At 46.8% G+C, this 27,790-nt stretch overlaps 1 protein-coding gene across 1 annotated transcript; it reads right to left on the bottom strand.

The window, feature by feature from the left end:
• Positions 1–106: 106 nt before the first annotated feature.
• On the bottom strand, positions 107–20,427 carry SIGLEC15 (sialic acid binding Ig like lectin 15). The gene is made up of 5 exons (XM_063913138.1): positions 20,270–20,427; positions 16,381–16,764; positions 15,364–15,738; positions 12,836–12,866; positions 107–1,364 (listed from the first exon to the last, which is right to left on the bottom strand). The coding sequence occupies exons 1-5, from the start codon at positions 20,424–20,426 to the stop codon at positions 1,316–1,318; spliced, it is 996 nt and encodes a 331-aa protein (XP_063769208.1). The 5' UTR covers position 20,427; the 3' UTR covers positions 107–1,315.
• Between the last annotated feature and the right edge of the window lie 7,363 nt (positions 20,428–27,790).

Here is a 27,790-nt window from a genome sequence, read left to right as displayed (position 1 = left end):
CACCCCCACCCCCAGTGCTACTGGTATACAGAGGCATCCTCTTCAACCTAACAGTTTGGTTACAGGATACATGGTGTAACTTAGACGCCCCACCACAGGTAGCGATTCCCATAATTGCACTTTCAGAATTTTGCGTTGCATTGTAGCCACACACACACACACACACACACACATACACACACATTTGCTTATATTGTCCTAGCTACATAATAATATTTTTATTACATGGGTGTTGGTATAAAGTCTCAGATTAAGGGCAACACTGCGCGGCACACGGTATGGTGCGGGTCATCTCTGTCTTTTGCCTATTATCCAGGTTAGTGTCTGAGTGGCACACAGCGGTTGCATGCACTGCCAGGGACCAGATATCCGCACTTTGTACTTTTGTTGCAGTAATAATGCGAATAAGATGCATGTTTTGTGAAGAAGTCTCCGGCAGGATGCGTGGCGCGGCTCGCTCTCAGAGTCCACGACGCACCAGACGGGGCCACTCGGGAAAGATGTACACGATGAAGACACATCTCTGTTTTGTGTACTGTATATTCTGCTTGGAATTGTTCTGTTTTGCAATCGACTACTCTATGGCCCTCATTCCGAGTTGATCGCTCGTTATTTTTCATCGCATCGCAGTGAAATTTCGCTTAGTGCGCATGCGCAATAGTCGCACTGCGACTGCGCCAAGTAACTTTGCTATGAAGATTGGATTTTTACTCACGGCATTTTCTTCGCTCCGGCGATCGTAGTGTGATTGACAGGAAATGGGTGTTACTGGGCGGAAACATGGCGTTTTAGGGGCGTGTGGATGAAAACGCTACCGTTTCCGGAAAAAACGCAGGAGTGGCCGGAGAAACGGGGGAGTGTCTGAGCGAACGCTGGGTGTGTTTCTGACGTCAATCCAGGAACGACAAGCACTGAACTGATCGCACAGGCAGAGTAAGTGTGGAGCTACTCTAAAACTGCTAAGTAGTTTGTGATCGCAATAATGCGAATACATCGGTCGCAATTTTAGGATGCTAAGATACACTCCCAGTAGGCGTAGGCTTAGCGTGTGTAACTCTGCTAAATTCGCCTTGCGACCGATCAACTCGGAATGAGGGCCTATGGTAGGAATCCGTTTCGAGCACACTGGAATTAATGTCGTTCAACCCAGATTAATGGAGTAATAACTGCAGAACACTATACAAAGGTCATATTTTGGAAAAAGAAGAAGCCCTAGCCAGCAGTGTATAATATATGTATCCCTGTTACACATCTGTTCACACCGGAGCACACAGACGTTCGCTTTCCAGCTGTCGGCCATACCGCTGTGTCGACGTCAGCGAGCTCTCTGGCTGTAATTCTCATACGTGGAGTCCTGAGCGCACCTGTGAGATGTGAAACACATGTCGGTAAAGGCAGTCGCACCTCGCTGCAGGTTACATAGGTTACACCAGAACAGTTCACATTTTCCAGACCACCTAGCTGGTGCACAGGTGTAGTCATTACTAATTAAGATGTGCTGCATTCATTCCTAACTGACCATTCTACAGATCTCCAGGAGGCCTGGAAAACATGAACTGTTGGTAGATCTCGGGGACCAGTTTGGCCAGCCCAGGGTTACACTGTATTCTCACCACTCCTCTCTTGCTATGCAAGGAGTACTGCGGTCGGGGTGCCCTCCCTAGAAAATAGAAGTCCCATATTGTATATTATATAAGACACCATCTACGTTGGTCTCTGCGGGTGACTGCAAGGCTTGTCACATGTTATTAGGGCGCCTTGTTCACCCAGATTTATACAAATAGGTGAGGGACGCAGAGTTTAATGTGTTACACCCGCATTGCGTACTGTACATGAAACTAAATGCAGATTTTCGGCAATACTCTGTAGGCATCACTGCGACAGCATCGCCTCACTCTATGCTGGGTCTCACAGGTGACGTCCATATCGGTGAGCACTTGCACCAATGTTATCCCTGCTGCAGACGTTCCACCTGAAGACAGGCACAGCCCGAAACGCCGTCCACCCACCCGCGCTGCATTCTGCTTAGGTGCAGATAACTTGTTACTCCCATTCAGCCACAAGTGGCGCTGTGACTGAGATGTGTACGCCCGGCTACCGAGCAGACGTGCCAGATACTAGTGAGAATGACTCCAATTAATCTGTAATATCTGGTAACAGAAATGGAGCATAGAGTGCGTTCAATGGATTGAGTTAGGTTTATACCCCTTTCAGACAGAAAGTGAAATGACCGGGTGAAGCAGTTCCACCCGGTAATTTCATGTAACACGCGGGTCCTTTTTCTGTGTGAAAGGGTCATCCCGTGTTGTAATTCCCAGAACTTCCACCCAGGCATTTACCAGGGGTGGAGACACGGGAATTATGACACGGGTGACCCTTTCACACAGATAAAATACCCGTGTTGATCTGCAAATTACCGGGTTGAAATTTCCAACCTGGTAATTTGCATGTCTGTGTGAAAGGGGGGGGGGGGGGGGGGGGGGGTCAGGCAGATCCCGGCAAAACGACCCGGCACTGAAATGCAGAGTTATTGCCGGGACTATCAGACTTTTCTGTCTGAAAAGGGTATTAATGTCCCAGCAGTGGCTGCATCAGGGTCAGTGACGCCTGGTGCGGCCAAGAGGCCCCCCTGCACGCGCCGAAGACGAGCGCTCAAAAAGGTGGCATGGTCTGCGGACAGGGGTGTGGCCTTGTGGGATCTCAGCTTACGCCACTAAAGGAGGGCGAATACCTCACTCTGGGGGCGTACGGACTGCACCCGGATACTCTTCCAGCACAGCCAGCTCCTTCTCAGTGCTGCAGGATAATGTTACACTGCAGCACCCGGCACTGCGGAGGAGTGCAATTCTTTCCTTTATATGCACTGGTGCATTGCACAGTTATCACTATGCACTGGTGCATTGAACAATTATCACTATACACTGGTGCATTGAACAATTATCACTATACACTGGTGCATTGAACAATTATCACTATGCACTGGTGCATTGCACAATTATCACTATGCACTGGTGCATTGCACAATTATCACTATGCACTGGTGCATTGACCAATTATCACTATGCACTGGTGCATTGCACAATTATCACTATGCACTGGTGCATTGCACAATTATCACTATGCACTGGTGCATTGCACAATTATCACTATGCACTGGTGCAGTGCACAATTATCACTATGCACTGGTGCATTGCACAATTATCACTACACTGGTCCATTGCACAATTTTCTCTATCGTCCTAGTGGATGCTGGGGTTCCTGAAAGGACCATGGGGAATAGCGGCTCCGCAGGAGACAGGGCACAAAAAGTAAAGCTTTACGATCAGGTGGTGTGTACTGGCTCCTCCCCCTATGACCCTCCTCCAAGCCTCAGTTAGATTTTTGTGCCCGGCCGAGAAGGGTGCAATCTAGGTGGCTCTCCTAAAGAGCTGCTTAGAAAAGTTTAGCTTAGGTTTTTTATTTTACAGTGAGTCCTGCTGGCAACAGGATCACTGCAACGAGGGACTTAGGGGAGAAGAAGTGAACTCACCTGCGTGCAGGATGGATTGGCTTCTTGGCTACTGGACATTAGCTCCAGAGGGACGATCACAGGTACAGCCTGGATGGTCACCGGAGCCTCGCCGCCGGCCCCCTTGCAGATGCTGAAACGAGAAGAGGTCCAGAATCGGCGGCAGAAGACTCCTCAGTCTTCTTAAGGTAGCGCACAGCACTGCAGCTGTGCGCCATTTTCCTCTCAGCACACTTCACACGGCAGTCACTGAGGGTGCAGGGCGCTGGGAGGGGGGCGCCCTGGGAGGCAAATGAAAACCTTTTTTGGCTAAAAATACCTCACATATAGCCTCCGGGGGCTATATGGAGATATTTAACCCCTGCCAGAATCCACTAAAGAGCGGGAGACGAGCCCGCCGAAAAAGGGGCGGGGCCTATCTCCTCAGCACACAGCGCCATTTTCCTCACACAGCTCCGCTGGTCAGGAAGGCTCCCAGGCTCTCCCCTGCACTGCACTACAGAAACAGGGTAAAACAAGAGAGGGGGGGGCAAAATTGTGGCAAAACTATATTATTAAAGCAGCTATACAGGGAGCACTTATTATAAGGCTATCCCTGTCATATATAGCGCTTTTGGTGTGTGCTGGCAAACTCTCCCTCTGTCTCCCCAAAGGGCTAGTGGGGTCCTGTCTTCGTTAAGAGCATTCCCTGTGTGTCTGCTGTGTGTCGGTACGTGTGTGTCGACATGTATGAGGACGATATTGGTGTGGAGGCGGAGCAATTGCCAAATATGGGGATGTCACCTCCTAGGGGGTCGACACCAGAATGGATGCCTTTATTTATGGAATTACGGGATAGTGTCAACACGCTAAAGCAGTCGTTTGACGACATGAGACGGCCGGACAATCAATTAGTGCCTGTCCAGGCGCCTCAAACACCGTCAGGGGCTGTAAAACGCCCTTTGCCTCAGTCGGTCGACACAGACCCAGACACAGGCACTGATTCCAGTGGCGACGGTGACGAATCAACCGTATTTTCCAGTAGGGCCACACGTTATATGATTTTGGCAATGAAGGAGGCGTTACATATTGCTGATACTACAGGTACCACAAAACAGGGTATCATGTGGGGTGTGAAAAAACTACCTATAGTTTTTCCTGAATCAGATGAATTAAATGAGGTGTGTGATGAAGCGTGGGTTGCCCCCGATAAAAAAATGCTAATTTCAAAGAAGTTATTGGCTTTATACCCTTTCCCGCCAGAGGTTAGGGCGCGCTGGGAAACACCTCCTAGGGTGGACAAGGCGCTCACACGCTTATCAAAACAAGTGGCGTTACCCTCTCCTGAGACGGCCGCACTTAAAGATCCAGCAGATAGGAGGATGGAAAATATCCAAAAAAGTATATACACACATACAGGTGTTATACTACGACCAGCTATAGCGACAGCCTGGATGTGCAGTGCTGGGGTAGCTTGGTCAGAGTCCCTGATTGAAAATATTGATACCCTGGATAGGGACAATGTTTTACTGTCTTTAGAGCAAATAAAGGATGCATTTCTTTATATGCGTGATGCACAGAGGGATATCTGCACACTGGCATCACGGGTAAGTGCTATGTCCATTTCGGCCAGAAGAAGTTTATGGACGCGACAGTGGTCAGGCGATGCGGACTCAAAACGACATATGGAAGTTTTGCCGTATAAAGGGGAGGAGTTATTTGGTGTCGGTCTATCGGATTTGGTGGCCACGGCTACAGCCGGGAAATCCACCTTTTTACCTCAAGTCACTCCCCAACAGAAAAAGACACCGACTTTTCAACCGCAGCCCTTTCGTTCCTTTAAAAACAAGAGAGCAAAGGGATATTCATATCTGCCACGAGGCAGAGGAAGGGGGAAGAGACAGCAACAGGCAGCTCCTTCCCAGGAACAGAAGCCCTCCCCCGCTTCTACAAAAGCCTCAGCATGACGCTGGGGCTTCTCAAGCGGACTCGGGGGCGGTGGGGGGTCGTCTCAAGAATTTCAGCGCGCAGTGGGCTCACTCGCAGGTAGATCCCTGGATCCTGCAGATAATATCTCAGGGGTACAGGTTGGAACTAGAGACGGATCCACCTCGCCGTTTCCTGAAGTCTGCTTTACCAACGTCCCCCTCCGACAGGGTGACGGTCTTGGAAGCCATTCACAAGCTGTACTCTCAGCAGGTGATAGTCAAGGTACCCCTTTTACAACAAGGAAAGGGGTATTATTCCACTCTATTTGTGGTACCGAAGCCGGATGGCTCGGTAAGACCTATTCTAAATCTGAAATCCTTGAACCTGTACATAAAGAAGTTCAAGTTCAAGATGGAGTCACTCAGAGCAGTGATAGCGAACCTGGAAGAAGGGGACTTTATGGTATCCTTGGACATCAAGGATGCGTATCTCCACGTTCCAATTTACCCCTCACACCAGGGGTACCTCAGGTTCGTCGTACAGAACTGTCACTATCAGTTTCAGACGCTGCCGTTCGGATTGTCCACGGCACCTCGGGTCTTTACCAAGGTAATGGCCGAGATGATGATTCTTCTTCGAAGAAAAGGCGTATTAATTATCCCATACTTGGACGATCTCCTAATAAGGGCAAGGTCCAGAGAACAGCTAGAGATGGGATTAGCACTGTCTCAAGAAGTGCTAAAACAGCACGGGTGGATTCTGAATATTCCAAAATTCCAGTTAATTCCGACAACACGTCTGCTGTTCCTAGGGATGATTCTGGACACGGTTCAGAAAAAGGTTTTTCTCCCGGAGGAAAAAGCCAAGGAGTTATCCGAGCTTGTCAGGAACCTCCTAAAACCAGGAAAGGTGTCTGTACATCAATGCACAGGGTCGCATCTTCAGATGCACCAGCGGATAACCCTGTCTCCAAGGACAAGGGTATCTCTTCTGTGGTGGTTGCAGAGTGCTCATCTATTGGAGGGCCGCAGATTCGGCATACAGGATTGGATCCTGGTGACCACGGACGCCAGCCTGAGAGGCTGGGGAGCAGTCACACAAGGAAGAAACTTCCAGGGCGTGTGGTCGAGCCTGGAAACGTCTCTTCACATAAACATTCTGGAACTAAGAGCAATCTACAATGCTCTAAGCCAGGCAGAACCTCTGCTTCAAGGAAAACCGGTGTTGATCCAGTCGGACAACATCACGGCAGTCGCCCATGTGAACAGACAGGGCGGCACAAGAAGCAGGAGTGCAATGGCAGAAGCTGCAAGGATTCTTCGCTGGGCAGAGAATCATGTGATAGCACTGTCAGCAGTGTTCATCCCGGGAGTGGACAACTGGGAAGCAGACTTCCTCAGCAGACACGACCTTCACCCGGGAGAGTGGGGACTTCATCCAGAAGTTTTCCACATGCTGGTAACCCGTTGGGAAAGACCAATGGTGGACATGATGGCGTCTCGCCTCAACAAAAAACTGGACAGGTATTGCGCCAGGTCAAGAGATCCGCAGGCAATAGCTGTGGACGCGCTGGTAACGCCTTGGGTGTACCAGTCGGTGTATGTGTTTCCTCCTCTGCCTCTCATACCAAAAGTATTGAGAATTATACGGCAAAGAGGCGTAAGAACGATACTAGTGGTTCCGGATTGGCCAAGAAGGACTTGGTACCCGGAACTTCAAGAGATGATCACGGAAGATCCGTGGCCTCTACCTCTGAGAAGGGACTTGCTTCAGCAGGGTCCCTGTCTGTTTCAAGACTTACCGCGGCTGCGTTTGACGGCATGGCGGTTGAACGCCGGATCCTAAAGGAAAAAGGCATGCCGGAAGAAGTCATTCCTACTTTGATTAAAGCAAGGAAGGAAGTAACCGCGCAACATTATCACCGCATTTGGCGAAAATATGTTGCGTGGTGCGAGGATCGGAGTGCTCCGACGGAGGAATTTCAACTGGGTCGATTCCTACATTTCCTGCAATCAGGATTGTCTATGGGTCTCAAATTGGGATCTATTAAGGTTCAAATTTCGGCCCTGTCGATTTTCTTCCAAAAAGAATTGGCTTCAGTTCCTGAAGTCCAGACTTTTGTTAAGGGAGTGCTGCATATACAGCCCCCTGTGGTGCCTCCAGTGGCACCGTGGGATCTCAATGTTGTTTTGGACTTTCTCAAATCTCATTGGTTTGAACCACTAAAAACTGTGGATTTGAAATATCTCACATGGAAAGTGACCATGCTACTAGCCCTGGCTTCGGCCAGGAGAGTGTCAGAACTGGCAGCTTTATCTTACAAAAGCCCATATCTGATTTTCCATTCGGACAGGGCAGAACTGCGGACTCGTCCGCATTTTCTCCCTAAGGTGGTGTCAGCATTTCATCTGAACCAACCTATTGTAGTGCCTGCGGCTACAAGCGACTTGGAGGACTCCAAGTTGTTGGACGTTGTCAGAGCTTTAAAAATATACATTTCAAGGACAGCTGGAGTCAGGAAATCTGACTTGCTGTTTATACTATATGCTCCCAACAAGTTGGGCGCTCCTGCGTCTAAGCAGACTATTGCTCGCTGGATTTGTAGTACGATTCAGCTTGCACATTCTGTGGCAGGCCTGCCACAGCCAAAATCGGTAAAAGCCCACTCCACAAGGAAGGTGGGTTCTTCTTGGGCGGCTGCCCGAGGGGTCTCGGCATTACAACTCTGCCGAGCGGCTACGTGGTCGGGGGAGAACACGTTTGTAAAATTCTACAAATTTGATACCCTGGCTAAGGAGGACCTGGAGTTCTCTCATTCGGTGCTGCAGAGTCATCCGCACTCTCCCGCCCGTTTGGGAGCTTTGGTATAATCCCCATGGTCCTTTCAGGAACCCCAGCATCCACTAGGACGATAGAGAAAATAAGAATTTACTTACCGATAATTCTATTTCTCGGAGTCCGTAGTGGATGCTGGGCGCCCATCCCAAGTGCGGATTATCTGCATTACTTGTACATAGTTACAAAAATCGGGTTATTATTGTTGTGAGCCATCTTTTCAGAGGCTCCGCTGTTATCATACTGTTAACTGGGTTTAGATCACAGGTTGTACGGTGTGATTGGTGTGGCTGGTATGAGTCTTACCCGGGATTCATAAATCCTTCCTTATTGTGTACGCTCGTCCGGGCACAGTACCTAACTGAGGCTTGGAGGAGGGTCATAGGGGGAGGAGCCAGTACACACCACCTGATCGTAAAGCTTTACTTTTTGTGCCCTGTCTCCTGCGGAGCCGCTATTCCCCATGGTCCTTTCAGGAACCCCAGCATCCACTACGGACTCCGAGAAATAGAATTATCGGTAAGTAAATTCTTATTATCACTATGCACTGGTGCAGTGCACAATTATCACTATGCACTGGTGCATTGCACAATTATCACTATTCACTGGTGCAATGCACAATTATCACTGCACTGGTCCATTGCACAATTATCACTATGCACTGGTGCACTGCACAATTATCACTATGCACTGGTGCACTGCACAATTATCACTATGCACTTGTGCAATGCACAATTATCACTATGCACTGGTCCATTGCACAATTATCACTATGCACTGGTGCACTGCACAATAATCACTATGCACTGGTGCACTGCACAATTATCACTATGCACTGGTCCATTGCACAATTATCACTATGCACTGGTGCATTGCACAATTATCACTACACTGGTGCATTGCACAATTATGAGGCTTTTTTTCTTGTCCTTTAAGAGTGCTGCTGCGGCCACTTTAGCATTTTTTGCTGCCGCTACGCTTAGGCTGTTGCTTGTATAAGCTCTTCCCCAGGTGTACAGCATTGCCGGTGAATGCACAAGAGCTGGGACACCCACTTTGAGCAGATTCAGTCACAACCATTGAAATGCAGAGTTATTGCCGGGACTATCAGACTTTTCTGTCTGAAAAGGGTATTAATGTCCCAGCAGTGGCTGCATCAGGGTCAGTGACGCCTGGTGCGGCCAAGAGGCCCCCCTGTACGCGCCGAAGACGAGCGCTCAAAAAGGTGGCGTGGTCTGCGGACAGGGGTGTGGCCTTGTGGGATCTCAGCTTACGCCACTAAAGGAGGGCGATTACCTCACTCTGGGGGCGTACGGACTGCACCCGGAGACTCTTCCAGCACAGCCAGCTCCTTCTCAGTGCTGCAGGATAATGTTACACTGCAGCACCCGGCACTGCGGAGGAGTGCAATTCTTTCCTTTATATGCACTGGTGCATTGCACAGTTATCACTATGCACTGGTGCATTGAACAATTATCACTACACTGGTGCATTGAACAATTATCACTATGCACTGGTGCACTGCACAATTATCACTATGCACTGGTGCACTGCACAATTATCACTATGCACTGGTCCATTGCACAATTATCACTATGCACTGGTGCACTGCACAATTATCACTATGCACTGGTGCACTGCACAATTATCACTATGCACTGGTCCATTGCACAATTATCACTATGCACTGGTGCATTGCACAATTATCACTACACTGGTGCATTGCACAATTATGAGGCTTTTTTTCTTGTCCTTTAAGAGTGCTGCTGCGGCCACTTTAGCATTTTTTGCTGCCGCTACGCTTACGCTGTTGCTTGTATAAGCTCTTCCCCAGGTGTACAGCATTGCCGGTGAATGCACAAGAGCTGGGACACCCACTTTGAGCAGATTCAGTCACAACCATTGAAATGCAGAGTTATTGCCGGGACTATCAGACTTTTCTGTCTGAAAAGGGTATTAATGTCCCAGCAGTGGCTGCATCAGGGTCAGTGACGCCTGGTGCGGCCAAGAGGCCCCCCTGTACGCGCCGAAGACGAGCGCTCAAAAAGGTGGCGTGGTCTGAGGACAGGGGTGTGGCCTTGTGGGACCTCAGCTTACGCCACTAAAGGAGGGCGATTACCTCACTCTGGGGGCGTACGGACTGCACCCGGAGACTCTTCCAGCACAGCCAGCTCCTTCTCAGTGCTGCAGGATAATGTTACACTGCAGCACCCGGCACTGCGGAGGAGTGCAATTCTTTCCTTTATATGCACTGGTGCATTGCACAGTTATCACTATGCACTGGCGCATTGAACAATTATCACTACACTGGTGCATTGAACAATTATCACTATGCACTGGTGCATTGAACAATTATCACTATGCACTGGTGCATTGCACAATTATCACTATGCACTGGTGCATTGCACAATTATCACTGCACTGGTCCATTGCACAATTATCACTATGCACTGGTGCACTGCACAATTATCACTATGCACTGGTGCACTGCACAATTATCCTTATGCACTGGTGCAATGCACAATTATCACTATGCACTGGTCCATTGCACAATTATCACTGCACTGGTGCATTGCACAATTATCACTACACTGGTCCATTGCACAATTATCACTATGCACTGGTGCAGTGCACAATTATCACTATGCACTGGTGCATTGCACAATTATCACTATTCACTGGTGCAATGCACAATTATCACTGCACTGGTGCATTGCACAATTATGAGGCTTTTTTTCTTGTCCTTTAAGAGTGCTGCTGCGGCCACTTTAGCATTTTTTGCTGCCGCTACGCTTACGCTGTTGCTTGTATAAGCTCTTCCCCAGGTGTACAGCATTGCCGGTGAATGCACAAGAGCTGGGACACCCACTTTGAGCAGATTCAGTCACAACCATTGAAATGCAGAGTTATTGCCGGGACTATCAGACTTTTCTGTCTGAAAAGGGTATTAATGTCCCAGCAGTGGCTGCATCAGGGTCAGTGACGCCTGGTGCGGCCAAGAGGCCCCCCTGTACGCGCCGAAGACGAGCGCTCAAAAAGGTGGCGTGGTCTGCGGACAGGGGTGTGGCCTTGTGGGATCTCAGCTTACGCCACTAAAGGAGGGCGATTACCTCACTCTGGGGGCGTACGGACTGCACCCGGAGACTCTTCCAGCACAGCCAGCTCCTTCTCAGTGCTGCAGGATAATGTTACACTGCAGCACCCGGCACTGCGGAGGAGTGCAATTCTTTCCTTTGTATGCACTGGTGCATTGCACAGTTATCACTATGCACTGGTGCATTGAACAATTATCACTACACTGGTGCATTGAACAATTATCACTATGCACTGGTGCATTGCACAATTATCACTATGCACTGGTGCATTGAACAATTATCACTATGCACTGGTGCATTGCACAATTATCACTATGCACTGGTGCATTGCACAATTATCACTGCACTGGTCCATTGCACAATTATCACTATGCACTGGTGCACTGCACAATTATCACTATGCACTGGTGCACTGCACAATTATCCTTATGCACTGGTGCAATGCACAATTATCACTATGCACTGGTCCATTGCACAATTATCACTGCACTGGTGCATTGCACAATTATCACTACACTGGTCCATTGCACAATTATCACTATGCACTGGTGCAGTGCACAATTATCACTATGCACTGGTGCATTGCACAATTATCACTATTCACTGGTGCAATGCACAATTATCACTGCACTGGTCCATTGCACAATTATCACTATGCACTGCACAATTATCACTATGCACTGGTGCACTGCACAATTATCACTATGCACTGGTGCAATGCACAATTATCACTATGCACTGGCCCATTGCACAATTATCACTATGCACTGGTGCACTGCACAATTATCACTATGCACTGGTGCATTGCACAATTATCACTACACTGGTGCATTACACAATTATGAGGCTTTTTTTCTTGTCCTTTAAGAGTGCTGCTGCGGCCACTTTAGCATTTTTTGCTGCCGCTACGCTTACGCTGTTGCTTGTATAAGCTCTTCCCCAGGTGTATAGCATTGCCGGTGAATGCACAAGAGCTGGGACACCCACTTTGAGCAGATTCAGTCACAACCATTGAAAGCACCATCCGGACATGCACCAGCCCCATGTTGGGTGCACAATCTCCGTAAGAGCATGGTATCCACTGTGCGCAGCCTCTCCTGCAGAATATCCATCAGACACTGGATCTTTGTGCCTCCGTTTAGCCCCCTCCCAGTCATGTCCAGGAACCCCTAATATACAGTACTCCGTTTAGCTCAATCGGTCCTGCGACTGTATGTAGACACCGTGGGACGCATGCGCTGTAACCTTTCTAGAGCTTGTGATACATGTGCAGCCACAGAAGAGAGTAATGTGCGGTACACGTTAGGCGATATAGTGGATAATGTAGTTTCAAGACAAATTGGAACCACATATTGTCCACATCGCATTGTGTCTACCGTCAATCACACGTGAGGCCATCCCATCTGATGTTCTGTTCATCAGAAAATGTATTTGCTGCCCAGCGATCAGGTCTGAATCACCCCCAATGTTAGATGTAGCTGCTACTTACCTTGCAGGGTCAGCTATACTCTGCGTCTCATCTGTATAGAGAAAAAAACAACATAGAAAAGAAATAAATGTGCTGTTTTTCCTTTTGCTGTGATGTATCACATTTTTGGTTATAGGAAAAATAATGCAATTCTGGAGCAATTGCTCCATTTTTACCATTACTCTAAAATAAAATGTGATTTCTAAACAAGTTTTACAAATACATACAGTAGGTGACATTCCGGATCTTCATGGGATTGGAGATATTTTGCAGCTCGTTGAGTATAGGGGGTCATTCCGAGTTGTTCGCTCGTTATATTTTTCTCGCAACGGAGCGATTAGTCGCTAATGCGCATGCGCAATGTCCGCAGTGCGACTGCGCCAAGTAAATTTGCTATGCAGTTAGGAATTTTACTCACGGCATTACGAGGTTTTTTCTTCGTTCCGGTGATCGTAATGTGATTGACAGGAAGTGGGTGTTTCTGGGCGGAAACTGGCCGTTTTATGGGTGTGTGCGAAAAAACGCTGCCGTTTCTGGGAAAACCGCGGGAGTGGCTGGAGAAACGGAGGAGTGTCTGGGCGAACGCTGGGTGTGTTTGTGACGTCAAACCAGGAACGAAACTGACTGAACTGATCGCAGATGCCGAGTAAGTCTGGAGCTACTCAGAAACTGCTAAGAAGTGTCTATTCGCAATTCTGCTAATCTTTCGTTCGCAATTTTGATAAGCTAAGATTCACTCCCAGTAGGCGGCGGCTTAGCGTGTGCAAAGCTGCTAAAAGCAGCTAGCGAGCGAACAACTCGGAATGACCCCCATAAGCTGCTGTTACCTGCTCGCAGTTAGTTTTGCAGCAGGTGGATGAAATGTGCTGACTCCAGTATCCTCTAGTTGCAAAGGCGCATGACACTGGTACATATATACTTATATATACATACTTATATACAGTATACATATATAGCATTTTAACACCAATTTTCCTAGCCCACTTTTTTCTGGTTTAGTAAACCCCTAACGATTGCTGTATTCTCAGTTCTGTCTGCAAAAGTCCAGTTTAAGTGCAAATACACAGCTACCAACTGTGCCGATTTCAGCAGGACAGTCCCTGCATGACCGCTCTGTCCCACTCTCACATCCGCCATGCAGTTACAGTCCAGTAGGTGGTATTTCCAGTCACTACTATGCTGTGCAGTGGTGTCCCACACGTGCCATTTGAGTGTGCGGCAGTGAAAGGGTGATACAGTAGGTCGGTGGGCCACTGGGGAGGGACCAAAGGGTAAGCCTTGTACTTTTCAACACAAGGCATACCTCTGCGGGGTGTTTTCAAACCCTTTTGACTCACGGATGTATGTGACACACAGGGCCGGTTCTTGGCCTTGTGGCGCCCGGGCAAATTATAGGGGCGTGGCTTCAAATGGGGGCGTGGTCAGTTACGCCCCCATTAGTCCCCCCTGTAGCGCCGCTGAAAGAAAAAATAAAATAAAAAGTATACTTACTATCCCCGTTCCTGATCCAGACCGCTGCAGACCTCCGCCGGCGCCGCTCTTCTCCTCTCCTCGATCTATGGGAGAGACGTTATTACGTCTCTCCCATAGAACAGCATAGACACTAGAGGTCAATTATGACCCCTAGTGTCTGTGCCACTATGCTGTGCGGTGCACGATGACGTCATCGCGCACCGCACAACAAAGGTCCTCTCCATGAAGGGAAACTAGACGCTATGCGTCTGGTTCCCTTCAAAGCGGGGGCACTGCGGGGGGCACAGTGGCGGATCTTGCCATGGTGCGGCGCCCTCCGAACGGCGCCGGCGCCCTCCGGAAGGCGGCACCCCGGGCAAAAGTCCTGCTTGCCCGTGGCAAGATCCGCCACTGGTGACACAGCGGCCAAGGGTTAGGAGGCAAGAGAGGGGACCAATCAGAAAAATCACACAACTACAACTCCTTTCTCTTGCATGCCGGCTCCTCCCTTCCTGCTGAAACACGAGCGCATCGCTAAACAGTGATGCACTTGCATCTTAAGGGTAGTCGCTGCCTCTGCAGCCTAGCTGTGAAGGCAGTCGTCAGGCCGTCATGTTTTGATGTCACGCAGCCATGGCCCGCACCGCAAATGGTCCGGACCTGTCTCCGTTGTCCGGACTGCACCCTCCCAACGCCACCACGACCCCCATAAAATGCAATGACAGTGCTCCCCATCAGGACTTAGATGCGATTGCAATCTAATTCCTCCTGCATGTGAGCAGCGGCGTGCGGAAATCGCAGAATAGCAATTTCCGCTCTTCTGCTAACCATGCTGAATCAGGCCCATAGATTGTAAGCTCCACTGGGGCAGGGACCGATGTGAATGGCCAAATATTCTCTGTAAAGCACTGCGGAATATGTGTGCGCTATATAAATAACTGGTAATACATAATAAATACCTTGTATGTAATGTTCACTTTTGCTCAACTTCTTTTAAAATAAATACCAACTGTTCCTTTAATGCCCGCTGCTGCAGATTCTGCAACCAATTGTAAATAAGTGACCAGTTTATAATAACATGCACATACTGTACCCACCTTTGCTGTAATAGCGCACTGCGCCAATCATCACGAATAATATCAGTAACTTGGCCCCGATGGCAGTCAGCAGTGTAACATACACAGCCCTGTTGCTGCTGCCCCCTGGTGTAAACTTAAAGAAATACACCGATCCCTCCACTTTCCCATGACTGTTTGTAGCCACACATGTGTACTTCCCTTCCAGCCTCAGATTATGGAGTTCCGTAGCCTTCTGGTGCCTTAGGATGGGCCCGGAAATTATTGTGTCTTCATGGTTATTTATAGGATTGATCCAGACCAGGGTGGGCACAGGTTCCCCTTCAGCTGAACAGACGGCATGATAGCCCCAGCGGTGATCAAATCCCACTGTAATATTCACAATCCTGGGAGGGGCTGAGAAATATGCACATTATGTGTCTTATATTATCCATCTGCAGAACTGATGCGTTTCATAGTATGTAAGCAACTATTTATTATATTATTCGGCTGAAATAGCGGACGCATTTCATAGTGTGTAAGCAACTATTATTTTATCTGTCTGCAGAACTGACGTGTTTCATAGTGTGTAAGCAACTATAATATCCGTCTGCAAAAACTGACGCGTTTCATCGTGTGTAAGCAACTATTATATTATTCGTCTGAAGAAGCTGACGCGTTTCATAGTGTGTAAGCAACTATTATTTTATGTCTGCAGAACCGACGCGTTTCATAGTGTAAGCAACTATAATATCCGCCTGCAAAAACTGACGCGTTTCATCGTGTGTAAGCAACTATTATATTATTCGTCTGAAGAAGCGGACGCATTTCATAGTGTGTAAGCAACTATTATATTATCTGTCTGCAGAACTGACGCATTTCATTGTGTGTAAGTAACTATTATATTAACTGTCTGCAGAAAGTTTTTGTTTTTAGAACTGGTGATGTTGCTCATTGCAACCAATTAGATTCTACTTTAAAATGTATCTACTTTAAAATGTATCAACACCAACGCGTTTTATCAACTGTAATGACCGATTGAATCAATATAGTTCTTACCGGATATGTGCAGCCACGTTCCCGATTTTGTTTCGTACTTGTCGTGCCGATCACTAGACAGCTCCACTCTACAATAATATTTATTACTGTCTGCCCACGTCAGGTTCTCGACGCTGATGGAGATATTGTTATTCCGAAGGTTCCCGATCAGTTTGAACTTGTTCATGTAGTTCACTGTGATTTTGCATGGGTCGTTGCTGCCGTCGCTCACACACTTAAACACCACGGTACCGTTGTACGGTTTCTTGATCCGCCAGATGACTGTTAGGCCACCGTAATGGTTCTTGTGAGGATGAGTAAACAGACAGGGCAATGTGGCGGCTTTACCTATATCACCGGTAACATCCTTCGATACTTGGAGGGACCAAGAGTCTCCACATACCCCTGAAATAGAGCATGGCTGGAGTGAATCTATTTGTATTTTTCTGAGCTTGCATGGCCACGCCTACTGTTATTAGGCCACGCCCCTGAAAAGTACAGGCTCTCTACTGCCCTCTACTGCCCTGGCTCTACACAGTGTGTGGACAATGAATAGAAGCCGTGCACATATGCATGGCATCTAAACCGTGCAGGTGAGAGTCGGGCGCAGCCCAGCTGCTCTGGGATCGCTGGGCACGCCCACAGAGGGCCGTACACAGGGACTGTACCCGATGCCACTCCCCCTTTCCCAAGGCCACGCCCCTTTTATGGTGCAAGATCCCAATTATATATGTCCTTATGTTGGGAGGTATGTGTTATTACTATAGGAGTCCAGCTGTGACAGTATGAACAATACGTTGCTACTGGAAACCCTCTCACCACATCCAGAACCCAAACCCAGGTTCAAAGGGGCCAAAAATGTCACCAATAAAATAGAACATACAGTATTTATCCCTGTCTATATCATCAGTTGTTTCATTTAGTGACATCAGGGCCAGATTAATAATGGGTGGATGGAGCTCCAGCTCCAGGCCTCCATGTAAAAATAGGCCCATCATCTCAGCACAGTCGGCCATAAATCACAAGTATTAACATTGTATTTCTAGTTTCTCACAAAATGATGCAAGTTTACTGTTATTTTGTATTTAGGGAGACAGTGAGGCTGATAGTGTCATTGGCCACACCCATACATCACTGGCCACACCCAAATTGTACTGGCCACACCCACACATCACGAGTCACACCCACATGACACTGACCACACCCATACATACCTGGCCACACCCATACATAACTGGTCACACTCACATTGCACTGGCCTCACCGACACATCACTGGCCACACCCACATGCCACTGGCCACACCCACACATCGCTGGTCACAGCTCCTCCCCTTTAAAGTATAGGCCCTTGATCATTTTCAGCTCAAGGTCTATATGGCCCTTAATCCGGCCCTGACGGGGATTGTCCACCATCAGACTAATTTAATCCCAGCTTTGCCAGGCATATCACATGATTGCATTATCTTTCTGACTTCAGTGGTTTTCGCAAAGGATTTTTATATTTCTTTCCTGGCAGCTGCTTATTTCCAGCGTCCTGTCCCCGCCACACTTCCCCATTTCCGTCTCTGCCTTGATGTCATTCTTACATGCACCCAGCAGTTCTGTGTTGTAGTCAAGGGTAACCGGAAAATTACAGAGCAAATGTAAAACTGATGAAAGCCAGAAAGATAACCCTAATGCGCAGAGCCGGCCCTAACCAATATGATGCCCTAGGCAAGATTTTGGCTGGTGCCCCCTAGCACCACCGCTGGTTCCGCCTCTGACCTTGCACCTCTTTCCCAGCACCATCAGCACTCACCCATAGCAGTCCTTATTTTGGTGTTTGTACACCCTATATTTTAAATAGGAACAGTTCGCACATTTGGTGCACAGCCCAAAAAAGGGTGTGTTTTTGCTGGCAAGGGGCATGGCCACACAATAGTAACCCCAATTCCAATTACGCCACACAGTACTGCACTTTATTCACATTTGATCATGCGATAGTGTCCATAATTCACATTACATCTCACAGTAGTACCACTTTACCTTATAAACGTTAATCCTCACAGTCTAGCCCCTTATTCACATTGCATCACACTGAATTGCTCCTTATTCACATTACACCACACCCTATTGCTCTTTATTCACATTAGATGACACAGTAGTGCCCTTTCTATATGCAACGCCACATAGTAGAGCACCTTATACACATAATGCCACACATTAGTAATGCATTTATACACATAAGTCCACACAGTAATGTGCCTTACACATATGAGACACCTTATTAATGTCCTTATAAACATAATGCGCCTTACACATTATGACAACATTTATTAATGCCCTTTTACACATAATTTCCCTTACACATATGCTGCACATTATTAATGCCCTTATACACATAATGACACATAGTGCCCCCTACACATTATTAGTGCCTCTATACACATAATGACACACATACAGTAGTACCCTGTTACACATATGCTGCACATTATTAATGCCCTTATACACATAATGACACACATAGTGCCCCTTACACATATGTTGCACATTATTAATGCATTTTTACATGACACACATAATGCTCCTTACACATATTCTGAACACTACTGCACAACCAACCCACTCACATGCACACAGCACTCACACTGCCACTAACACTGTGACCTCTGCCTCTGCTTGGATACAGATGTGCCCTCATAAATCTTGCCTCAATGCTAATGTCGGGCACACCTTTTTTTTAATGAAAATGCATCTTATTTGCATTGCTATGTGGCTAGGATGCACAAGCAGCTTCTGCTGATTAAAATGATATGCAGCATGCCTATATACTGTGTGAGACTGTGGCTGTATCTGCATATGAAATGCTACACACAGAATATAGGCATGCCGCATATCATTTTAATCAGCAGAAGTTGCTGATGCCCGTAGGCATATCAAATGCCCTAGGCAATTGCCTAGTTTGCCTATACCTATGGCCAGCTCTGCTAATGCGGCTTATCCAGAGTTGAATGCAAGTTGCCCGTAATTACACCCGCATTAAGCATATTTTCTCCCAGAGCTGAATGCATTGTTGCGACTGTGCCATCGCCATCACTGCGCACTTCCACTACCCATGTCCTAGGCGCAAAAGATCAATCTGAAAACAACTGTAAATCCGCATATACACAACTCTACATAACCCACAAGTCATCCAAAGTTATACTGTCAGTTGTAGCAGCTCTACGTCAATTAACCACTGTCTAATGACGGAGTACACTCATATACACACATTGATGCACTAGATGCCTCTAGCCTGTGCCTATTCTGATATGGCAGAACTACAAGTTCCAGCATGCCCAGCGTGATGAGGTTTAAAGTTGCACCAGAGCTGCGAAACCCCATGTTGGCTAGCCTGCTCTAAAAAGTCTAGAGTCCCCTACCTGCATCCCTAGATACTGCAGGCAGCGCTCTACAAGCAGTGGGCAGGTTGCCATAGGTGACAGTTACTTCTCCAAGTAATTATGGGGTCTATCCATAATGCAGTGAAAAGTGTGGAGAAGTGAGCCTGTGGAGAAGTTGCCCATGGCAACCAATTAGCTGCTCTGTGTAATGTTATATTATGCAAATTATAAATGTTACGTCAATTCTGATTGGTTTCCATGGGCAACTTCTCCACTGGCTCACTTCTCCGCTCTTTTCACAGCTTCATGAATAGACCCCTATATCTTTACATAAACAGAATCAATTTTGTCTACAGATACTAAGGGGTATATTTACTAAAGGGCGGGTTTACAAAAGTGGAGACGTTGTCCATGGCAACTAATCAGACTCTAGCTATTATTTTCTAGAAGGTGCTAGATAAATGATAAGTAGAATCTGGTTGCTACGTGCAACGTCTCCACTTTTGTAAACCCACACTTTAGTAAATGTACTCCTAAGACTCACCGGTGTTGAGTATGCAGATGAAGTAAGCAAATAAAAATAGTAGTTTCCTCCTCATCTTCTCTGGTCCCGACTGCTGGGTAGATGCACATACAGGAGCCTGCATTTGCTGGAAGAGCTCAGCTGGGAATAGGGAACTCTGGTGACACTGGGGGAACATTGCTCTGTATCATCATTTTCCTATTCCTATGTGGTCATATGATCATGAGGAAGATGGTCCAACAATAAGTGCTAAAAATACCGACAGTACTTACAGTGACCCTTATATATAGCTGGATGAATCTGCTAATGTTTGTAGATTATCAGCAGGGCTGTACTAGCCCATGGCCGGGCCCCCTAGGCTTCAGGTATTTCGGACCCCCTCCGGTACTGCATTCTTTCACAGCTGATGTATGGGAAGCAGTTCTTTAAGCGTTGGAGATCTAGGGCTCAGGTAACAGTGCATCAGCAAAAATAGAAAATATTGACTGGCCCTTAGTCCTTGCGGGGCCCCTAGGCTTCAGCTTCATTAGCCTTATGAATAATACGGCCCTGATTACCTGTAAATCCCTTCGTCCAAAATGTGTTCCTTTGGGATATTGTTACTAAAAAAGAACATGAACCATTAGACGCTAATGATTAGAGGGCCTAATTCAGACCTGATCGCTAGGCTGCGTTTTCGCACAGCGGGCGATCAGGTCTAAACTGCGCATGCGTATGCACCACAATGCGCAGGTGTGTCGCACGGGTACAAAGCGGATCGCCGCTCAGCGATGGGTTTGTGCGAAGGATCCATTCGCACGGGAGTTCGCAAGGAGATTGACAGGAAGAGGGCGTTTGTGGGTGGCAACTGACCGTTTTCTAGGAGTTTGGAAAAACGCAGGTGTGTCCAAGCATTTTCAGGGAGGGTTCCTGACGTCAATTCTGGCCCCGGATATGCTGAAGTGATCGCAGCGGCTGAGTAAGTTCTGGGTTGCGCAGAGACTGCACAAAATCAGTTTGTACAGCTCTGCTACACATGCGTTGCACACTTGCAAAGCGAAAATACACTCCCCTATGGGTGGCGACTATGCCAACGCAGGACTGCAAAAAAAAACAAAAAACCCTAGCGAGCGCACAGGTCTGAATTAGCCCCAGAGAGTAATATCAGGTTGAAAGCTGTACATTTCTTGCATACACTGAAGCTGCCAGATATGTAACGGTCATGGAGTTTGCTAATATGGGGTATATTTTAGTGATGAGCGGGTTCGGTTCGTCGGAATCCGAACCCGCCCGAACTTCACCTTTTTTTGCACGGGTCCGAGCAACTCGGATCCTCCCGCCTTGCTCGGTTAACCCGAGCGCGCCCGAACGTCATCAACCCGCTGTCGGATTCTCGCAAGATTCGGATTCTATATAAGGAGCCGCGCGTCGCCGCCATTTTTCACTCGTGCATTGGAAATGATAGTGAGAGGACGTGGCTGGCGTCCTCTCAGTTTCTATGTTCAGGGGGCTGCAAATATCTGTGCTCAGTGTGCTGCAAATATCTGTGCTCAGTGTGCTGCAAATATCTGTGCTCAGTGTGCTGCAAATATCTGTGCTCACACTGCTTTATTGTGGGGACTGGGGAGCAGCTGTATTATATAGGAGGAGTACAGTGCAGAGTTTTGCTGACCAGTGACCACCAGTATTATACGTTCTCTGCCTGAAAAACGCTCCATATCTGTGCTCAGTGTGCTGCAAATATCTGTGCTCACACTGCTTTATTGTGGGGACTGGGGACCACCAGTATTATATAGGAGGAGTACAGTGCAGAGTTTTGCTGACCAGTGACCACCAGTATTATACGTTCTCTGCCTGAAAAACGCTTCATATCTGTGCTGCATTGTAGTATATATACTTATATAGTGGGAGTACAGTGCATAATTTTGCTGACCACCAGTATATAATATATAGCAGTACGGTACAGTAGGCCACTGCTCTACCTACCTCTGTGTCGAAAAGTATACTATCCATCCATACCTGTGGTGCATTTCAGTTTTGCACAGTTTGCTGACCATCAGTATATAATATATAGCAGTACGGTACAGTAGGCCACTGCTCTACCTACCTCTGTGTCGTCAAGTATACTATCCATCCATACCTGTGGTGCATTTAAGTTGTGCGCAGTATATATATAGTAGTAGGACAGTGCATTGCCACTCCTAGTTGTTTGTGTCGGCCACTTGGGTCGCTTAGCTTAGTCACACGGCTACCTCATTGCACCTCTTTTTTTTTTTTGCATCATGTGCTGTTTGGGGACTATTTTTTAAATCTGCCATCCTGTCTGAAACTGCAGTGCCACTCCTAGATGGGCCAGGTGTTTGTGTCGGCCACTTGGGTCGCTTAGCTTAGCCATCCAGCGACCTTGGTGCACCTCTTTTTTTCTTTGGATCATGTGCTGTTTGGGGACTATTTTTTAAATCTGCCATCCTGTCTGACACTGCAGTGCCACTCCTAGATGGGCCAGGTGTTTGTGTCGGCCACTTGGGTCGCTTAGCTTAATCACACTACTACCTCATTGCACCTCTTTTTTTCTTTGCATCATGTGCTGTTTGGGGACTATTTTTTAAATCTGCTATCCTGTCTGACACTGCAGTGCCACTCCTAGATGGGCCAGGTGTTTGTATCGGCCACTTGGGTCGCTTAGTTTAGTCACACAGCTACCTCATTGCACCTCTTTTTTCTTTGCATCATGTGCTGTTTGGGGACTATTTTTTTGAAGTGCCATCCTGTCTGACACTGCAGTGCCACTCCTAGATGGGCCAGGTGTTTGTGTCGGCCACTTGTGTCGCTTAGCTTAGCCATCCAGCAACCTTGGTGCACCTCTTTTTTTCTTTGCATCATGTGCTGTTTGGGGACTATTTTTTAAATCTGCCATCCTGTCTGACACTGCAGTGCCACTCCTAGATGGGCCAGGTGTTTGTGTCGGGCACTTGGGTCGCTTAGCTTAGCCATCCAGCGACCTCGGTGCAAATTTTAGGACTAAAAATAATATTGTGAGGTGTTCAGAATATACTGGAAATGAGTGGAAATTATGGTTATTGAGGTTAATAATACTATGGGATCAAAATGACCCCCAAATTCTATGATTTAAGCTGTTTTTGAGGGTTTTTTTGTAAAAAAAAACACCCGAATCCAAAACACACCCGAATACGACAAAAAATTTTCAGGGAGGTTTTTCCAAAACGCGTCCAAATCCAAAACACGGCTGCGGAACTGAATCCAAAACCAAAACACAAAACCAGAAAAATTTCCGGTGCACATCACAAGTATATTTACAAAGCTTCGACTTTTGCAAGTTGCCACTTCTTGGAGGGTTTGATCACAAAATATAAAACGACACTAACATTAACTGCAACACAAACCATGCTTTGTAATTAACATCGACATCTTTTTTTTATGTCAAATCCACAACATCTAGTACTGTAGTATGTATTCCATAGGACAATTCAATGGTACCACTGGTCACAGTGTGACAACGCACTTCAGATCATTTCTCCGACACCTCGCACCCTGTAGAGGACGGCATGGAAATCTCTGATGTCACTGTACTGTAATTAGCGGTGATGTGCATAGCCAGACAATGCCGGGAATTGAATTGCCCCAGACGTGAACAGATGTGAGCCTTCGGCTGATAAAAGGTGACTTAGTACATTTCAATCTAAATTCTAATATATTAAAACAATTTTTTTATACTGTTGTGTGACTAATAGCCGCCTCTCATTCATTCCCCGTTCTTTCATTCAAGCAAATTATATACACTTATTTGCAATTATTAACTTTTAAACAAAATAACTGTAATTTTGTATAATAGACACCAGAGGGAGACATTACGCAGCCGTAGATGTTTTGTGATTTTATAATAATATATATATATTTATTTATTTATTTATTAACAGTTTCTTATATAGCGCAGCATATTCCGTTGCGCTTTACAATTAGAACAGCAGTAATAGAACAAAACTGGGTAAAAACAGACAGACAGAGGTAGGAAGGCCCTGCTCGCAAGCTTACAATCTATATATATATATATATATATATATATATATATATATATATAATAACTGTAAAAGCGCCTTCCAATTTATCACACGGGATTATGGGGCCAATCAATGAATATCTACAGACTATTCCCCAAAAATAGGGTTGTTCCAGTAAATATTAAGTACTGTATCCCAGGCTTTTATGTACTGGGGACTGCAGCAGGTATCAGGGATACAGGGGTATATTTACTAATGCTCGAGTTTGGGTTTTGGGTGATTTTGCCTTCCATATTTCATTTGGAGATTTACTAATGGCAAAATCGAATCTAAAACCAAATCCCACTCAAAATCAGATAGCGGCAAAACATTGGTACTTTCTCCGGGGTCCACAGGTTATCCACCTGATAACAATGGGATATGATGAAGCAACAGCAGATTTGCACCAATCGGTCAAAGCTTTTCTGGCCTCCCAGCATGCAACGGGTCCGTCCATATATCGCCGCCTCCTTGCTCAGGCAAATCAGTTTTTTGTTTGGTGCGGCAGGAGCCGGACCATGGTCTAAGGGCTGCTGGTTTTTAGCTTTCTTATTTTATTTTTATAGTCTTATTATTTTTTTGAGTGATCTTTCTAAACAGCGTCTTATACGTACCTTAGAAAGAGTCGCTCAAACAACTCTCCGCCGGGTCGCGACAACGCTTACCCACGAGTACAGTGCTGTTTTGGCGGGCGTCTGTGTCGGATATACTAGCAGGTCCAGCAGACATTACCAGGCTGTGGCCGGCGCACGGGGAGAAGGTAAGGCATACATTCCGCTTAGAAGGTGAATACGGACACAGCCGCACTGTTTTGGGAAGGAGACCACCAAACAGTCGCTGATGCGGCTGCCACCTTGGGTGCACCAGTGCTAGGCATTAGGGATCAGAGGCTCCAGGATTAGTATGAGGCCGCGATCCCTAGGGTTGATGTCAGCAGGAGGGAGTCAGATGCTCTCCTGGTCGCCCCTCCCCCCGGTTCATGACCAGTTTCCGCCGAGTCTTCCGCCATGAACTGTTTCCCGCTTCCGTCTCAGATGCTGTATACATAGGGGACCCAGTCGCAGCATAGGTGGCTGTGTGACTGGTGCAACTGTGTTCACTATAGGTTCATGGAGCGGCAGTGTACACTAGTAGCGTCTGGATCCACTCAGCGTTCGCTAACGTATTGATTGGTCCTGGAAATGAGGTGAATCTCCGTGTATCCCACTCTACTGAGTATGGGTAATACAGCACTAAAGTCTCTATCTACCTTTTGAGTACGAATAGTTAGATAAGTGCCTATTGCATATGAGTCTGTATACTACTACTGTTGTTTCTTTCGCATTTGCGTCTGAATACGTTAGATCTGTTTAAACATGATCAGTAAAATGTTCTCCTACATACTTAAAATTTAGTTGTAGTTGATAATGTGCTCATATTGCTTAATATACTAATGTATAGCATGTGACTGACTGCTAGTGTGATTGCTGACTTTACTATATTTCTGTCAGTTTGTTTATTCCGATCCTCAATGCCGGTGCATGGGTAGGGTCGGATTGTATATCACTTTACGAAATTTAAAGTGATTACAGTCACAAATTGTGTAGTACACTGTGGAAGTTTTGATTATTTATCATGTCTACGAGCGGCAAAGGTGAGGAAGGTACACTCACAGCAACACCAACACTCATATCATGTTTGTCTTGCAAAAATGTGTTATCCTCTCAGGAGCTGGTTCAGGATGGTTTGTGTGCAAATTGTTTTAGCTTTCATCAGGGGTTAATGAAAAATACAAGGCAGATTCAGGTACAGATGGATCCACCTTGGGCTATGTTTGCACAGACTTTATCCAGTATAGCTGTACGGATAATTCCTCCAACTCCTGTACCAGGGATAGGTTACACTATTAACCCTTACATGCAGCTCCCCACCTTCGGTGTATCACTTCCAGCAGCAGCTTCTCAAAAGAAACAAGCTGATAAACCGATAGTAAGTAAATCTTCACCTTCACAGGCTACACATGATTCAGATGAGGATTCATCGGAAGATATAAGCTCAATTAATTCTACTTCGGCATACGAAGATGAGGAGGAAGGTCTCAGCTCAGTGGATATAGCTGAGTTAATTAAAGCAATGAAAGCCATTCTATTCTTAGAGGATTCAGCAGAGCCTGTGTTAAAAACCAAGGCACCTTGTTTAAACGTCCCAAAACAGTTAAGACTGAGTATCCAGGGTCAGATCAGCTGATGGAAATTATGGAAGAGGCTTGGGCTACGCCCAATAAGAAGTTTAGAATTCCTAAGAAATGGAATTCCAATTATCCTCTTCCAGCTGGGGATTGTTTAAAAAGGGAGGTGGCTCCTAAAGTAGATACGCATGTAATTCGATTAGTGCAAAAATCTACATTACCTTTGCCTTCAACATCATTAAATGAAGTTACGGATAGGAGAGTGGATGGTTTTCTAAAAACCATTTTTTTCCTGTCTGGGGCAGTCATAAGGCCAGCCATGGCTTCAGCTTGGATGGCAAAGGCAGTGGCTGCCAGGGCAGATGCATTGGGGGGGGTATAGCTTCTAGAGAGCAAAAATCCCATATAGCTCATATAAAACAGGCTGCAATGTTCTTGGAAGAAGCAGCATTGGATATGGGTACTATTGCTTCCAGGGCATCAGCTTCAACAATATCAGAGCAGTTTGGCTACGTATGTGGAAAGCTGATTCAGAATCTAAGAAGGTTTTGGAATCTTTGCCTTTTTCTGGAGATATTCTTTTTGGTAAAGAATTGACAGATATTCTGGAGTCAGAAGCAGACTCCAAGAAGGTCAAGTTTCCTTCCACATACAATTTCAAACCTAAAGTTCCGGCTTTTTGTCCCTTTCGGTCTCAAGGAAAAGGTAAAGGAAAAAGTGATGGCAAGCAGTCCCAATACAACAAGTCTGGTAAGACTAAAAAGCATTGGGCTACCAGAAGACCGGTTGGGAAGACAGATAATAAACCATCACCCTGATGGTGCGGGCCTCCACCTGGGGGACCCCAGGGTGTGGGGCCGACTTCTTCAGTTTGCACAACTCTGGCAGCAGTCTACAACAGATGCCTGGGTGCAGGAAGCGGTATCTCTAGGTTATGCTTTTGCCTTCAAGAAGCACCCTCCTTGAAGGTTTTTTTTGTACCAGCCCGTCTCGGGTAGTGACGAAGGCCAGGGCTTTGTTAGAGGCAGTTCAGAAATTGCTTCACTCAGGAGTAGTCATTCCAGTTCCTCCTGCACAACGGGGGCAGGGTTTTTACTCCAACCTGTTTTTAGTTCAGAAGCCAAATGGGTCTTTTCGGCCCATTCTCAATCTCAAAGTACTGAACAAATACATTTGGGTACCTCGGTTTCACATGGATACGTTACGTTCCATCATTTTGGCCATGGAACCAGGGGATTATATGGTATCCCTGGATATACAGGATGCTTACCTACATGTTCCTATAGCACTGTCCCATCAGTGCTATCTCAGGTTCGCTATCCTCCAACAGCATTTTCA

This window comes from Pseudophryne corroboree, chromosome 1 (genome assembly GCF_028390025.1).
Source record: "Pseudophryne corroboree isolate aPseCor3 chromosome 1, aPseCor3.hap2, whole genome shotgun sequence".
NCBI classification, from domain to species: domain Eukaryota; kingdom Metazoa; phylum Chordata; class Amphibia; order Anura; family Myobatrachidae; genus Pseudophryne; species Pseudophryne corroboree.
This window is presented reverse-complemented; position numbering and strand designations above follow the sequence as displayed.

Coding starts and splice junctions, on each gene's coding strand:
- SIGLEC15 (XM_063913138.1), bottom strand. CDS start 20,426: ATGTTCCCCCAGTGTCACCAGAGTTCCCTATTCCCAGCTGAGCTCTTC. Junction 16,765..20,269: donor CATCTGCATACTCAACACCG/GTGAGTCTTAGG, acceptor GCTCTATTTCAG/GGGTATGTGGAGACTCTTGG. Junction 1,365..12,835: donor AGTATAGCTGACCCTGCAAG/GTAAGTAGCAGC, acceptor CACATCTCACAG/GTGCGCTCAGGACTCCACGT.